The following is a 17,072-nucleotide window of genomic DNA, read 5'->3' as shown; positions in this document are numbered from 1 at the left end:
AATGAATTTTCTGACTTATACTTCAAGTCAAGCTACTAGCAGGGTCTTTTAAAAAAAAAATAGGGAGTCTTAAAGCCTTCGTCATCTCATCCTATACTAACTGCATAGAGCCTCCTCAGATAATGATTCATTTTCAAATGCGGTATTTATTGTTCTACAGATTGACAGTCGTGCCAGCCTGAACACAAAATATGAACTCAGCTAACAATAACTGAGCTTTAATAATGAAGGTTGCCTGTCTATCCATAACACCAAATATATATTTGATCTAGTATTTTATGAAACAATAGCCATGGGGTGATACTTTTGAACTCATAAACTTAGTTAAAGAAAAGGGGAAATTCGTATAATTGTTTTAAAAGCGACCATGTTAAATGTAGCAAACCAACTAAGTGCCTTTGCAAGCTGGGCTTGCTGATTAAAGCAATGTGAGTTGAGACACTGACCTATTTTGAAAGAGCGTTACCATATCATATACACTGCTGTCTTTTACAATGAAATGTTTCATTACATTTTGTAAAATCTATCAAATGTGTAATCAAATGTATTTATTGCTAAAAATAAAAATTTTACTTTTAAGTGCATGAAAGTTGCAAGTACCAAGGTCTGCTCACAAACCGATTCAAAATTGTTTGAAGCTTAAAGGCTGCCAGTTTCATTTTTTCTTGCAAAGAAAGATCCTGTATGATATTTAGATATAATAAATGAGTTTCCATGCACAGCCTTGCATTGGGCACCAAATTTTTTTAAATAATATATTTTTTTCAGATAGTATTATTAAATGAAGACACCACGGTCACATGTAAAGCAATGGAGGTCATATAACATAAACACAATTACCAGCTAACGAAGCTCAATAAAACTACTATTTAATTCTCTGTGACGATACAAAGGCTGTTACTACAACTAGTATTATTTCTTTTCACTACACAGTGAATTTAGTGCCAATATTATTTACACGTGGTTCACAACTCGTGTGTGTTCTGTGACCCCCAAAACACAACTCACATGTGTTTTACGCATCGTAAAACTACAATTCCTGTTTTAATGCTCTCAAACTACACATTCAAAACTACAAACTTCAAGCTGTGGACGCACAGAAATAGAATTTATTTTGGCATTGGGATGGCAGGTATGCCATCCCGCCAAGTTACGCCTTGGCGGGGGCATGCCCCATACCTATACAGCACCGAGAGTTTGGCACTTTTCAGGGTTCCCCATTTATTTTTACTTGTACGATAGGGGAGAAACCGCACGTGTACGCACCAATCAAAATTAAGCTATCCTCAGCCAATCAGGGGAAGAGTAGCTCATAGCCAATCGCATGACCGCTGTGCAGGTGAGTAATGTCAGAGATTTCGGTAATACTAATGAAAAACGCACTCACGCGTATATGTGCATAATATATGAAATCATGATCAAATGATCGATGATCAAACTTAAACATCTTTGATTAATCGTGTGCAACAAATATGACGTTGTAATTGGTAATTCTTGGTCGAGCAATGACCGGCTTTATTCAAGCTGGCTATGATTTGATTTCTATGAAAGGCAGACTAACGAACAAGCTTTTACATCACTGACTTACTGCTTACACCGTTGGCTGGCTAGTGAGTCAGCTTCGAATTGCTTGTAGTAAAAAAGTAATTTGGAGCATGGATATGATGAAACAGCATGTGTCCACTTATTGGGAGTTTCTGTTCTATAGCATTAATTAGGAATATGTATTGTTTAGATTTTGACGATGCCGATATACTGTTAAAACGGGACAGGTGCCTAAACGAACAGCAGCAACAGCTACTGGGAACGTGATTTCACAGAAATGACTGTGTGATCTCCACGACGTGAGTTGTGAACTTCGTGTAAATAATATTGGCACTAAATCTGCTGCATATTTTAGCGTTCGTTTTCAGTCATAAATGTTATATTTTGCTATAATTTCTCAATAGATTAAAATCTGTTTGTTTGAACCTGCATGAAATATGCCTATTTATGTATGTATGTATGCTGTAATAAAGGAAAAGGGTAGACACACTAAATACTGAAAGATTTTGGTATTGTACATGGTTGTGGAGGTTTTTGTGTAATGTTGTGTTAAATACATATGTTTGCTGCATTATTTTCTGACACTGAAAAATAAATAACTTTCACTTAATGGCTGTTTTCACTGGAAAGTAAATGAAGTAAAGGGCGGTCTCTGACATTTTCACAGTATTGATTGTGCGTGTATGTATGTATGAAATGAATGAATGAAATAAATTATTGAATGAACGAATGTATGAATGAATGTATGAAATGAAATGAAATGATACCCAAAACCTCTACTTCTTCAAAATGCAGATATGGATTTAAAATCATGGCATTTTATTTCTAAATACAGGGAAAAGTGCAGAAATAGCAGCTAGAGGATACATTCACAAAAATGCAATGGAATATTAATTATGTGCCCAAATTCGTGTGCCTGTGCAAGTGCGCAATAATTAACTAACTGTGGGTATGCAGGAGTCCATCTCATTATGACATCATAATCAGTGTTAGGAGTCTGTTACAGCAGCACTGGAAAAGGTCAGTACATTTTACTGCATCACATCACAGTGTATTTACAGTCTGTGGAACATTCATCTACACATGAAATGTGCATACAAATATAATTCAGACAATGCTTAATAATTTATAATAAGGTATAAATGGTTGAATGTGTATGATTGTAATAAGCCATAAGACATAAACCTACACTGTCCGGAAACTGGTCCTACAGGGGCTCAATGGCTTGTCATTGGGGCAGTTCCCTCTAAGATACACCCATTGTAACATAGACTCACGGTGTCCTGGACACCAAGTTTGCTCACAGTGTTTTCCGAACAGTGCACCTTTAATGAGGAATAAATAAATATTTATGTCCAGTTGTGACTGATCCAAGCCTTGGGTGTTGAGGAGTTGCACTCCTAAATTTGTGGTCTCAGGGTAACTCAATTGTGACCCTATGGAGAGAGGATTCTTGATTAATTATTCTATTTATGTAATTGCAAATGTTTTTCAAATGTTTCTTATTACTGGTTTTATACACACAGTGACAGTTAACACAGCCTCCAAATATATAAAAATCACACTGAAAAATTATACTGTGTCTCACTATACCACATAATCATTACTACCCCCCCCCCCCCCCCCCCCCACATACACACATAATGAAAACTAAATTTTATGAAATTACATTTGGCATATGTCATGTTGATTTCTAACACATATATAGGTGTGTGTGTTTGAGTCTGTCAGCAATAATAGAAAGCCCCCATATTTGGAGGCAATGCCACTACCTATACCCCTAATGAGCCTGCAAGTGTCCATCATTTTTCTGTACTGTTTGTCTCTACTGTTTATGTCCTTTGATGTTACTTGTGTATGCGGACATGAATGACAGTGTTAAAATATGTGTGTGCGTGCATGGGTGCATGCGGGTGAGTGGGTGTGTGTATCAGGGTGTGTGTGTGCGTGCGTGTGTGTGTGGGTGGGTGTGTTGTGTGAGTGTGTGCAGGCATGTGTGCATGTGTGGGTGGGTGTGTGGGTGTGTTGTCTGTTGAATGTGTGAGATAGAGACAGAGAGAGCCTTACCATGACACAGAGCCCAGTATGCTGTCAGACACCATTGTGAACTGGAGAAATATTGTAATGCTGGGAGTTAGATAACGATAGAGACCTCTTCAACTTCCTCCACATTCCCGTTTTACACCCCTTGAGAGAGAGGACGAAAAAAGAAAATATATCGCATTGGAATGGGAACCCAGACTCATATCTACCAATGTATAAGACAACACTTTACCCCACCCTCTCAGGCTGGCACATCATAGAGCCAAAAGTAGTACCACTGTGTGGCATTTAGACTGGGGTGAGTGTTGGTGTATGGGGCACGGTTTATATCAAACTGGTAGAGATCAACCTGGCCATTAGAAGCTCTACATTTCACATAGCGCATAGTTCTGTGGAACATTAGTGTGGGTTGTTGACTGTGATTCTGGCATTAAAGCAAAAAAAAAAAAAAATGTTGCAGTAATAATACAGAAAAGATAACTGAATTGACCTCTAAAAACAACATCCTACGTATTGACCCCGTTCATAATTATTGGTCATTCTGCGTGTAAAAAGTACATTTGGTTTGTCGGCTTCCCTAGATGAAGCGATGAGCCTCAAACTATGCATCGGGGGTTCAGGGAGGAGAGGGGGTGATTAATTTGGATATTTGGTTGGAAGTTGATACTCACGACCACCACAGCTACAGGGAGAAGAAGGATGAGAAGGCCACACATGACAATGATGGCCACAGCGTATTCTGGGAATGGCCTGGGAGATGGCATAGGCCCGGCCTCTGCATGGGGGGAGGGGCGAGAGGGTTGGAAATGTGCATGAGTGTGATGCTGTGATCTGTGTTTGTCTGACAGTCTAGGGAAACATTGTGGGGAACACTGAGCTGGCTTCAGGCAACATCCACCTTTACCTTCAACACGAGATTAGTGTACAAATGAAGAGTCAAATGTTTCCTTATTTCTTAATTTCTTAGGGAAAAAAAAAACAATTTGCGCAAGATTCATTTTGGTGATTGCTGAACTCAACCAGTTAAAAAAAAAAAACACTTGCATTTCACCTTGAATCAAATTTAAGGACAAATGTTGATTGAATCCAAGCTACTGTATTATCAAGTGACTGTCAACTACCATTCGACAGGGAGGATGGGTCTACGGTAAGGCCTTCGAATTCAAGCTGAGGCAAACCAGCCCGCAAAATCTGAGACACCGTGGCAGAAGAGATCCCAGTCTTCTCAAAGATCACTGCCAGTTCAGCCACCACAGAACCTGAACTGTGGAAAAGGAGAGAGAGAAAGGACTGGCCCTTCATAAATCATGTATGTCAAGAAAATGTGATCCTAAATCTACTGTAAAAACTCATTTTTCCCCAATAGTAAGGCTGTGTCAACTCATGTAAATAACGATAAAAAAATATTTCAGCAACCTATTGACCATCATCATGGATATGTGACATTATTCCATGTCTTTCAATGCTATTTGATATTTTTTTAAAGTGCCGCCCACTTAAAGGGTCTTAATTTATAACAATCCACCATCACAGATTAACGACATAAAATATGTAGTCACTATGTACATGAAATGTATCATATTTAGCTCATATTATATACTCACGTCATTTTAGTCACGTGGACACCAGAAAATCCTTTTATGTCTTTATAAAGCTTTATTACCTGAGAGAGAGAGAGAGAGATTGAGGGGGGGTGGGGGGGGGGGGGGGGGGGGGGAGAGAGATGCCCAGAATGAGTTTGTGTTTGCTGAACAGCAATGGGTGGTGAGACATATTCTTATCTGGTCAAAACAAGAAAAATAAAGACAGAATCTCAACGTTTTTTCTTCTTTTTTTTTTGCGCATGAAGGACGGAGATCCTGTCCGTCTGAGTGTGGCATACGTCATACCCCCAGGACTTTAACTGGGAGTGGTGTGGGGTGGCGCGCTTGCACGCGCCTGCGTCTCACTCACTCACAGATGTGCGGATGAACGTGCTGTAGAGCTGGAAGAGGTGCGACCCCCGATCGGCCAGCTCCTCTGCAAAATGCAAGCTTGTGATCCTCAGGGACAGGGGGAAAACATCCACCGGGGCCTGAAAACCTGAGGAAACACGTAATTTAATAATTCATTCCACAGCAACTATGCCCTCCATCAGCACACCTCTCATGTGACCTTTGACCTTCCATAATACCATAATAATTTTGCGTTTTAATAATGGGACCCAAGAGCATACTATTGAAACTTTAAATACTATTTAAAATATCAATATTGTGTTCTTGAGAAATAACAATATTGTCAAATACAAAAATATTTATATATATATTTATATATTTATATATATATATATATATATATATATAAAATTAATATAACAAAAATGTTATATATCATGAAACTAAAATACAATTAGAATCGCATGCTCACCCTCCCCAGACCGACAGAGGATAGCGCATCGACCAGGACTGTGATACACACGGGGAATTAGTATAACGACTAAACTGGGGAGAAAATGGGAGAAAAATGGCAAAAAAAGAAAAAAAGAATCGCATGCTGTCGGTACTGACCATTGACTGACAGGAAATGCTTCAGGTGGAGGAAGGGGCCCTGGGAGCTCAGAACAGCAGCTGTTAGAACATCATCTGGTGTCTTCTGCTCTGCATTATATTTAAACTCTATGGTAGCACCCACCAAACCATCAATGTTTCTGAAAGAGACGAGAGAGATAGATCGGCTTGGATGGTGCAGGCACAGAAAGTGTTTCAGACTGAATGGTAAATCATTAACATATAAAACCATTTAGTTTACAATGATTTATTAATTTCCCAGGTCAAACCAGGAATCCAGATTATTTTGATTTACTGTAATTTTGAGATGCAGAGTATCATTCTCTGTGTTGGTTTCCTACACGATGAAAACCGCATTTTTACAGTGAAATGTTTGTAAAACTTTACCGGATTTTTACAAAGGATTCATGCAGTCTGTCCCTTCATCAAATGTTTATTTATTTATTTATTTATTATTTATTATTTCTGGATAACATAGCCATAGTTAAATTACATAGCTAAATAGCATGTTTCACACAGGAAACACATTTGCTTTGTTTCTACTTCTGAGCAGGCTGAATACAAAATAAAAATTACCTGAACTTCACAGTCGATGACAGGCTCTTGTTCCCATAGTATTTAGAAAACACCTCTCCAAGCTAAATGAACACATCAATGTTATCACTGTGGTTTCTATGACAAATGCAAGAACAATTCGGCATTCATATTTTTTTTTATCTTTTTTTGTTCATGGCTGTTTCCTTATGCTAATCACATGTACAGGATTGCACATAATTGCTTAACAATAAAATAATTTACAGACAGTCAGCATTCATTATCTCATACACCTGGGATATGCACAGAGACAAACGTCTGCACTTGTGTCAAGAATCCCATGTTGGTTTTTTGTAGGAACGTTTTTAAGAACAAAAGTAAGAATAATTTAAGAAAGGTTCTGTGAATGAGGCCCATTAAGTCTGTTGTTCCTCTCGCACAGAAAAATGTTCAGTGTAAAGTAAACTCTGATTGAGCACTCAACACTAACAGAGCACGTGCAGTTCCTATTCCGCTCACCTGGTAAGCACACCTGGAGCTGGAGGAACTGTCGTTTCATAATTCATTTAAAATTTCAAGCGAGGTGTTCCCTTTTTAGGAGCTTTGCCAACAAATGATGAGCAGCTCTCTGAGATAAATATGTGTATTCCTCATTCACGGATTAACATACAACTCAAAACAAGTCTATGACAGAATAGTCCAGGCAAGGACGGTTTAAAAAAGCAGTCACCAGAGTACTGCAGTACTTACCCACTGGTAGAGCGCATTGCTAGTCTCAATGTGATATGAAGACAGGGAGTCATTGAGTGACAATGAAAAGGACTGAACCAGAGTGAGATTTACCAGCACCAAGGTTTCCTCTGTAAAAGTGAGAGAAAGGGAGTTACACACATACTAATTCAAACACATCAAAATTATCAGTGTTAAATCCACGCTGTTAAAGATCAAAAGCCACCTCTGGTAATACTGGTACAATTTTGAAAGACTGCGACTGGTCAATTACTGAAGAAATTAAAAACAAGTTAATTTGAGTGAAGGCAACACTGTGAACAGACTGTACATCAACTTTCAAACAATGTGGTTACAAAAGATCTTTAAGACACTGAAAAATATTTACCGAAAACCTGTATAGAAGCCGGTATGATGTTTAAAAAAAAATGGCTGTCGGCGAATGTAGCATTTTGCAGGACTTTCTTTACTTCAGATGAACTGACTAGCTCATCCTGACTCGCTTCTTCTTTGAACAGCAAATCCACATCTGTTATCACTGAGCCTTTTCTAGGGTGTAGAGGATACCGAGAGGAAAAAACTGAAACAAAGCACGCGGACACTACAAATACAATCTTATTGTAAGCTCACCTGTGAGAATCAAACTGAACAACTCAATGTGAATCAACGCACAGACAACATGAAAGCACGTTCAGTGGCATTGCAGATACGATCTCTACATTAAAACATCGAACACATGTTTATAAATCAATATTGTATTAAATAATAAAGCAACAACATTTTATCCCGTGCTGATCTTCTCCATCATGTTATAACAGCTGGAAAATCATTATGTTATAACATGATTATTTTTATGTGAGTATTTATTTATTCATTCCAGTGTTTGTTGGATTTTTCAAATGTGATTCTACATTTGTTTGGAACTGCACTGGTAACCTTTATGAGGTATACTTCCCATAAACTGTTCTCAGTTGCATGCAGTAATTTCAACATTCATTGAAATACCTGAATCCTTTAACCATTGATCCAAAAAACGATTTGACAAATTTCTTTAAAAATATTTTGTTGATCTGAAAAATAATAAAACACAAAACAAATTGTTAATAGACATTTAAGCTAATACAAAGTTCCAAATATGAAAATATTTCATTTTCTTGTCTCAACAATGATCATGCTTTGTTTAATTAAGTACAAACCTTCTAATTTGTTCTGTCCACTAATACAATCAAAAGTGTGTATTTATTTTATCTATATTTAGAGTATTTGCCTCATTTTTAGAATTGTAAACACAAACCAAGTTGAACTTAGCAATGCATTTTCAAAATTGTAAAAAAATTAAATGCTTTAACACAACAAGTTAAGAGTATAGCTTTGGTTGTGAGATTCATGATGCTGATCTGACATATTGATTAAAAAATATATAAAATAGCAAAATTGTTGGTTTCCATGTTCAAGAACCTTTTTCTCCCAGAGGCTTGGTTCTTAGTTTTTCAAAAATGAGCTCAATATTATAAATTTTTAAAAAAGAACAAATAAATTTCAGTCATATCAAAAGCATAAATGATGCTAAGAACTCACCTCAGTAGTCACGTGTTTCTCCAACTGCCGGTACCTTTCTGAATTTTGATCTAAGAGTTCACTCGTGAATTCGTCCCGTAGACTGAATCGCAACAGAACAGTTCTGATTTGCGAATTTGCAGCAGCGGAAGTTACTTTCGTTGTGTTCTGGTTGACTGCCACGGTGCTGGGCTGAGGAGCTGTACTTTGAGTAAGCTCATGAAGACTTGAGCTGTGCTGAGTGGTCGTACTTGAGAATGATTCTACACCAGTGATGGGCGTGGCAGCTGGAACCTTAGTTGTGGCTGCTGGGACAGTGCCCAGTTGTGTACGTGTGGTTGTGGCAATGATAGTTGAGTGTAATGTGGCAGTGTTTGGTTGTGTAGCTGTATGTTTGACTGTAGGCATTGCAGTTGTGTTATTTTTGTTTCCTGTGGTTGCAGTTGTGGCAATTTCAGTTGAATTGTCAGTGTTGACAGTTGATGTATTCTGTGTTGTCTGTGTTGTCTTTATATTAAACTGTGGAACTGTAGTCTTACTGGGGGGCACTGTTGTTTTGTCGCTTTGTGTGTTTACAGATTCTGTTGTCATGCTTACTGTCTGAGTTGCGTTTGTGCTGGGTTGTGTAAATGCAGGAATCGTTGTGAGTGCTTCTGTTTGTGGTACTGTCAGGCTGCCAGGCTGTGTGAATGCAGAATTATGTGTAGTGGTTGTTACGAGTGGTGTGTTACTGCTAATTAGGGAAGTTATTGCAACAGTTGTTTTAAGAGATGTCGGGTCAGGGTTCACTGTCTGTGCTGTGGGGGCACTAGTGAGAGTTGCAGTTGGGGGTTTAGTTCCTGTTGTCATAGTAACCTCAGTCAGAGATATATTGGGGGCTACAGTTTCTGTTGTCAAAGTGACCTCAGTCACCACTGCAGTGAGGGCACCACTCATGGCTGTGGTTGGGCCTTCAGTGCCTGTTATCATAGCAACCTCAGTAACAGTTTTAGTGGAGGCGTCAGTGAGAGTTGAAAATGGGGCAACTCTGTCCGTGGTCAAAATAACCTCAGTTACAGTTGTAGCAGGGGCCTCAGTCAAGATTGTTGTTGGGGATTCCGTTCCTGTTGTCATAGTAACCTCAGTTACAGTTGTAGTAGGGGCACCAGTCATGGATGTAGCTGGGCTATTAGTGTCTGTGGTCAAAGTAAACTCAGCCAAGGTCGTAGTGCTGGTGTCAGTCAGGATTGTAGTTGGGGCTTCAGTCCCTGTTGGGAATGGAACTTCAGTCACAGCTGTAGTGGGGGCACCAGTGACAGCTGTAATTGGGGTTACTGTTTCTGTGGTTAAGGTAACTTCAGTTACAGTTGTAGCTACAGCATCTGTCATGGCTGTGGTTGGAGCTTCAGTTACTGTTGTCATAGTAACATCAGTCACTGTTTTAGTGGGAGCACCAGTCATGATTGTAGTTGGGGCTTCATTTTCTGTGGTCAAAGTAACCTCAGTAACAGTTGTAGCAGAGGCATTAGTCATAGTTGTGGTTTGGGCTTCAGTGCCTGTTGTCATAGTAACCTCAGTAGCAGTTGCAGTGGAGGAACCTGTCGTAGTTGGGGCTTCAGTTTCTGTTGTCAAAATAATTTCAGTTGCAGCTTTAATGGGTTCTCCATTTACTGTTGTATTTGGGGCTTCAGTACCTGTTGTCATAGTAACCTCAGTCAAGGTTGAAGTACTGGTGCCAGTCAGGATTGTAGTTGGGGCTTCAGTTTCTGTTCTGAAAGCAACTTCAGTCACAGCTGTAGTGGGGGCACCAGTGACAGTTGTAGTTGGGGTTACTGTTTCTGTGGTCAAGGTAACTTCAGTCACAGCTGTAGTGGGGGCACCAGTCATGGTTGTAGGTGGGGATTTAGTTCCTGTTGTCATAGTAACCTCAGTCACAGTTGTAGTGGGGGTACCAGTCATGGTTGTAGTTGGGGCTTCAGTTTCTGTTGTTTTAGTAATCTCAGTTGCAGCTTTAATGGGTTCTCCATTTATCGTTGTAGTTTGGGCTTCCGTCCCTGTTGTCATAGTAACCTCAGTCTCCACCGTCAGGCTGCCAGGCTGTGTGTTTGCAACATTATGTGTAGTGGTTGTTACAAGTGGTGTGTTACTGCTAATTAGGGAAGTTGTAGCAATAGTTGTTTTAAAAGATGTCGGGTCAGGGTTTGCTGTCTGTGTGTCTGTTTGCGGTGTTGATATTATTTCTAGTGACACAGAGGTTGTGTTCACTGTGTGAAGACTTTGAGGTAAAGGTGGAGTAAATGTGTTTTTGTCAGATTTTGTTGTGGGAGTGCTTGTTGTAGTCGGTGAAGTTTGTGTCGGGACTGTAAAACAAAAGGAGGGTCAGAGGTTAGCTTGTGTGTTAAATTAATACTGCTTTAGACTCCAAAATACACTGGAGATAGATTACTAGTGTGTATTTACTGTTTTTTGAATATCTATTCAGAGCGAAGGTTCCGATAAATAACACACCAGCAGCAATCTCGTCTTGTTTTGGAACCACTGTGTAACTGAAAGCAATGCTGGACATATTTGTAGGTTCGTAAACGTAGTGATAATATGAACAAGGTACAAATAAGTGAAGAGTAAGTCCAATTCAGTCTAAATAGCACAAGAACATGAAATGTCAGTAAACATACCGTCAGATAGAATGGCGTTTTACTGTTGCATTAAAGTGTAATTCTCTTACTTGTGGTTGTAATGGTGGAGATGTTTACTTGGAGACTGAAACCAGAGGTGTTGGAGAACGTGGCTTCTTTGAGGGTTTGGGTCACATCGCTGGTGTTTGGTACGACACTGAAATTGTTGAACACTAGGGAAGTGTCCACCACAATTGATCCTTTCCTAAAAGCGAGAGCAACCTTGTCTTAAAAAATGTTTTAAAAGTACCGTGCAGTATATCATATGGCAAATGTTTCAATCAAAAATGTTTCAAAGGGCTCAGTTATTTTCATAACATAATAGGTGTTGCACATACATGATTCTTTCATGTGGTTAAACTGGTGACATAATTTTAAACTTTCGATATATGTTTGTGCCTACCTGAAGCCGTTGACTTTGGTGCGATTGAATCCCTTCCCATATTTCTGGGAATAAATCTTATCCAACTACAAAAAAATATATATTTTATACAAATATAAAACATGTTAATTTTCATTGATTAAGAAAAAGGGGGTAATTAATGTATAAAGACAACGACTGACTGAGAAAAGAAATTATATTATTAAAAGCCATATAAGAAGGACAGAGAATATTGCATTAAAATATTTGAACAGCTGCTCATATCTCTCACCCAAAAACCCAAAAATGGCAGTTACCTGTGTCGTTACTTCCTTCGCCAAGGTCTTGAAGTTCTCTGAAGAGGGATTCTTCAGATCCTCATTAAAGTCCTCCACTATGTGGAACTCCAGTGACAAGGCTGGCTCTGGTGGCGGGGGTCTTGTTGTGGTTGATGCCGTTGTGGATGTGGAAAATGGACTCCTACTTGTTGTAACTGTTGTTTTTTCTATCTGTGGCAGAGTGGAAGTGATCCCCAGCTCCTGGATGGTGGTGGAAGTTGTGGGAGCAGTGATGGCACTGATTTTGGTAGTTTCAGGCGCTGCTATGTCAGTTAGAGTATCAACAGCAGTTTTGGTAGTTGTAGAGAGTTCTGTAACAGTCTTTGTAGTGGGGAGAGCAAGCACGAGTGTAGTGGAAATACCAGTTACAGATGTTACAGCAGTTTCTGTGGCTGATGTAATGGGGATTCCAACTGACACCGGAGCACCGGTTATGAATGTAGCAGGTGTTTCAGTAGTAAGACCTTTAGTTACAGTTGGCGTGAATATATCTGTGGCTGTTGTGACCGGATCGTCAGTTTCTGGTGTCACAGTAACTTCTGTAAAACCTGAAAAGCGACCATCACTTGTAGTTGTAGTGAGACCTTGAGTGGTCCTTGACGTGGAAATATCTGCGACTGTTGTAATGAGATCTTCCGTTACAGCTGTAGTGGGGGCATCGGTTGTGGTTATTTTGAGGCCTTCAGTTGCAGTTGACTCAAAAATATTTGTGAGCGTTGTTGTGGGGGTATTAGTGACATTAGAGAGAACTCCATTTTCAGTAGGCATTGATGGACCTGTGGCTGTTGTAGATAGATTTTCCGTTGTTGGTGTCATATCAATCTCTTTTACAGTTGTAGTTAAGGTAAATTCAGTTACAGTTGTAGCTACAGCATCTGTCATGGCTGTGGTTGGAGTTTCAGTTCCTGTTGTCATAGTAACATCAGTAGCAGTTGCCGTGGGAGAACTAGTCATGGTTGTAGATGGGGCTTCAGTTTCTGTTGTCGAAATAATCTCAGTTTCAACTTCAATGGGTTCTCCATTTATTGTTGTATTTGGGCCTTCAGTGCCTGTTGTCATAGTAACCTCAGTCTTAGTTGTAGTGGGGGCACCATTTAGAGTTGTAATTGGGGCTTCTGTGCCTGTGAACACAGTAACCTCAGTCAATGCTGTAGTGCTAGTGCCAGTCAGGATTGTAGTTGGGGCTTCAGTTTCTGTTCTGAAAGCAACTTCAGTCACAGCTGTAGTGGGGGCACCAGTCATGGTTGTAGGTGGGGCTTCTGTGCCTGTTGTCATCGTAACCTCAGTCAAGGTTGTAGTACTGGTGCCAGTCAGGATTGTAGTTGCAGCTTCGGTTTCTGTTGTCATAGTAATCTCAGTTGCAGCTTTAATGGGTTCTCCATTTATCATTGTTGTTGGGGCTTCAGTCATAGTTGTAGTTCTGGCTTCTGTCCCTGCTGTCATAGTAATCTCTGTCACTATTGTAGTTGGGGCTTCAGTCAGGATTGTAGTTGGGGCTTCAGTGCCTGTTGTCATAGTAACCTCAGTCAAGGTTGTAGTGCTGGTGTCAGTCACGATTATAGTTGGGGCTTCAGTTTCTGTTGTGAAAGCATCTTCAGCCACAGCTGTGGTGGGGGCACCAGTGACAGTTGTAGTTTGGATTCCTGTTTCTGTGGTCAAGGTATTTTCAGTTACAGTTGCAGCAGGGCTCTCTGTCATGGTTTTGGTTGGTGCTTCAATTCCTGTTGTCATAGTAACCTCAGTCACCATTGTAGTGGGGGCAACAGTCATGAATGTTGTTGGGGCTTCAGTTTCTGTTGTGGAAGCAATTTCAGTAGCAGTTGTCGTGGAGGCATCAGTGAGGGTTGGAGTTGGAGATACTTTTTCTGTGGTCAAAATAACCTCAGTATCAGTTGTACCAGGGTCATTGGTCATAGTTGTGGATTGGGCGTCAGTCCCTGTTGTCATAGTAACCTCAGTAGCAGTTGCAATGGAGGCATCAGTCATGGTTGTAGTTGGGGCTTCAGTTTCTGTTGTGAAAGAAACTTCCTTCATAGCTGTAGTGGGGGCACCACTGACAGTTGTAATTTGGGTTACTGTTTCTGTGGTCACGGTAACTTCAGTTACAGTTGTAGCTACAGCATCTGTCATGGCTGTGGTTGGAGCTTCAGTCCCTGTTGTCATAGTAACCTCAGTCACCATTGTAGTGGGGGAACTAGTCATGGTTGTAGTTGGGGCTTCATTTGCTGTTGTTAAAATAATCTCAGTTGCAGTTGTAGTGGGGGCATCAGTGAGAGCTGTAGTGGAGGCATCAGTGAGAGTTGAAGTTGGAGATACTCTTTCTGTGCCCAAAGTAACCTCAGTTAAAGTTGTAACAGGGGTCTCGGTCATGGTTGTTGTTGGGGCTTCAGTTCCTGTTGTCATAGTAACCTCACTCTTAGTTGTTGTGGGAGCACCATTTAGAGTTGTAATTGGGGCTTCTGTGCCTGTGGTCATCGTAACCTCAGTCAAGGTTGTAGTGCTGGTGTCAGTCAGGATTATAGTTGGGGCTTCAGTTTCTGTTGTGAAAGCATCTTCAGCCACAGCTGTGGTGGGGGCACCAGTGACAGTTGTAGTTTGGGTTCCTGTTTCTGTGGTCAAGGTATTTTCAGTTACAGTTGCAGCAGGGGTCTCTGTCATGGTTTTGGTTGGTGCTTCAATTCCTGTTGTCATAGTAACCTCAGTCACCATTGTAGTGGGGGCAACAGTCATGAATGTTGTTGGGGCTTCAGTTTCTGTTGTGGAAGCAATTTCAGTAGCAGTTGTCGTGGAGGCATCAGTGAGGGTTGGAGTTGGAGATACTTTTTCTGTGGTCAAAATAACCTCAGTATCAGTTGTACCAGGGTCATTGGTCATAGTTGTGGATTGGGCTTCAGTCCCTGTTGTCATAGTAACCTCAGTAGCAGTTGCAATGGGGGCATCAGTCATGGTTGTAGTTGGGGCTTCAGTTTCTGTTGTGAAAGAAACTTCCTTCATAGCTGTAGTGGGGGCACCACTGACAGTTGTAATTTGGGTTACTGTTTCTGTGGTCACGGTAACTTCAGTTACAGTTGTAGCTACAGCATCTGTCATGGCTGTGGTTGGAGCTTCAGTCCCTGTTGTCATAGTAACCTCAGTCACCATTGTAGTGGGGGAACTAGTCATGGTTGTAGTTGGGGCTTCATTTGCTGTTGTTAAAATAATCTCAGTTGCAGTTGTAGTGGGGGCATCAGTGAGAGCTGTAGTGGAGGCATCAGTGAGAGTTGAAGTTGGAGATACTCTTTCTGTGCCCAAAGTAACCTCAGTTAAAGTTGTAACAGGGGTCTCGGTCATGGTTGTTGTTGGGGCTTCAGTTCCTGTTGTCATAGTAACCTCACTCTTAGTTGTTGTGGGAGCACCATTTAGAGTTGTAATTGGGGCTTCTGTGCCTGTGGTCATCGTAACCTCAGTCAAGGTTGTAGTGCTGGTGTCAGTCAGGATTATAGTTGGGGCTTCAGTTTCTGTTGTGAAAGCATCTTCAGCCACAGCTGTGGTGGGGGCACCAGTGACAGTTGTAGTTTGGGTTCCTGTTTCTGTGGTCAAGGTATTTTCAGTTACAGTTGCAGCAGGGGTCTCTGTCATGGTTTTGGTCGGTGCTTCAATTCCTGTTGTCATAGTAACCTCAGTCACCATTGTAGTGGGGGCAACAGTCATGAATGTTGTTGGGGCTTCAGTTTCTGTTGTGGAAGCAATTTCAGTAGCAGTTGTCGTGGAGGCATCAGTGAGGGTTGGAGTTGGAGATACTTTTTCTGTGGTCAAAATAACCTCAGTATCAGTTGTACCAGGGTCATTGGTCATAGTTGTGGATTGGGCTTCAGTCCCTGTTGTCATAGTAACCTCAGTAGCAGTTGCAATGGGGGCATCAGTCATGGTTGTAGTTGGGGCTTCAGTTTCTGTTGTGAAAGAAACTTCCTTCATAGCTGTAGTGGGGGCACCACTGACAGTTGTAATTTGGGTTACTGTTTCTGTGGTCATGGTAACTTCAGTTACAGTTGTAGCTACAGCATCTGTCATGGCTGTGGTTGGAGCTTCAGTCCCTGTTGTCATAGTAACCTCAGTCACCATTGTAGTGGGGGAACTAGTCATGGTTGTAGTTGGGGCTTCATTTGCTGTTGTTAAAATAATCTCAGTTGCAGTTGTAGTGGGGGCATCAGTGAGAGCTGTAGTGGAGGCATCAGTGAGAGTTGAAGTTGGAGATACTCTTTCTGTGCCCAAAGTAACCTCAGTTAAAGTTGTAACAGGGGTCTCGGTCATGGTTGTTGTTGGGGCTTCAGTTCCTGTTGTCATAGTAACCTCACTCTTAGTTGTTGTGGGAGCACCATTTAGAGTTGTAATTGGGGCTTCTGTGCCTGTGGTCATCGTAACCTCAGTCAAGGTTGTAGTGCTGGTGTCAGTCAGGATTATAGTTGGGGCTTCAGTTTCTGTTGTGAAAGCATCTTCAGTCACAGCTGTGGTGGGGGCACCAGTGACAGTTGTAGTTTGGGTTCCTGTTTCTGTGGTCAAGGTATTTTCAGTTACAGTTGCAGCAGGGGTCTCTGTCATGGTTTTGGTCGGTGCTTCAATTCCTGTTGTCATAGTAACCTCAGTCACCATAGTAGTGGGAGCAACAGTCATGAATGTTGTTGGGGCTTCAGTTTCTGCTGTGGAAGCAATTTCAGTGACAGTTGTCGTGGAGGCATCAGTGAGGGTTGGAGTTGGAGATACTTTTTCTGTGGTCAAAGTAACCTCA

The 17,072-nt window shown here is 40.9% G+C and overlaps 2 protein-coding genes across 2 annotated transcripts; both read right to left on the bottom strand.

The window, feature by feature from the left end:
* Positions 1 to 2,344: 2,344 nt before the first annotated feature.
* Positions 2,345 to 10,820, bottom strand: LOC118232574. The gene is made up of 10 exons (XM_035427637.1): positions 10,767 to 10,820; positions 7,419 to 7,562; positions 6,711 to 6,772; positions 6,135 to 6,274; positions 5,546 to 5,670; positions 5,193 to 5,251; positions 4,710 to 4,852; positions 4,260 to 4,363; positions 3,613 to 3,732; positions 2,345 to 2,981 (listed from the first exon to the last, which is right to left on the bottom strand). Exons 1-9 carry the CDS (start codon positions 10,818 to 10,820, stop codon positions 3,637 to 3,639), a joined length of 927 nt encoding a protein of 308 aa, XP_035283528.1. The 3' UTR covers positions 2,345 to 2,981; positions 3,613 to 3,636.
* Positions 10,821 to 11,147: 327 nt separating this feature from the next.
* LOC118231393 (mucin-5AC-like) lies at positions 11,148 to 16,310 on the bottom strand. Its single transcript, XM_035425152.1, has 3 exons — positions 12,287 to 16,310; positions 11,659 to 11,813; positions 11,148 to 11,293 (listed from the first exon to the last, which is right to left on the bottom strand). Exons 1-3 carry the CDS (start codon positions 16,259 to 16,261, stop codon positions 11,242 to 11,244), a joined length of 4,182 nt encoding a protein of 1,393 aa, XP_035281043.1. The 5' UTR covers positions 16,262 to 16,310; the 3' UTR covers positions 11,148 to 11,241.
* Between the last annotated feature and the right edge of the window lie 762 nt (positions 16,311 to 17,072).

The sequence above is a fragment of the Anguilla anguilla genome, chromosome 7 (genome assembly GCF_013347855.1).
Source record: "Anguilla anguilla isolate fAngAng1 chromosome 7, fAngAng1.pri, whole genome shotgun sequence".
In the NCBI taxonomy this organism is placed as follows: domain Eukaryota; kingdom Metazoa; phylum Chordata; class Actinopteri; order Anguilliformes; family Anguillidae; genus Anguilla; species Anguilla anguilla.
Note: the sequence above shows the minus strand (reverse complement) of the source record. Positions and strands in the feature narration are given on the sequence as shown.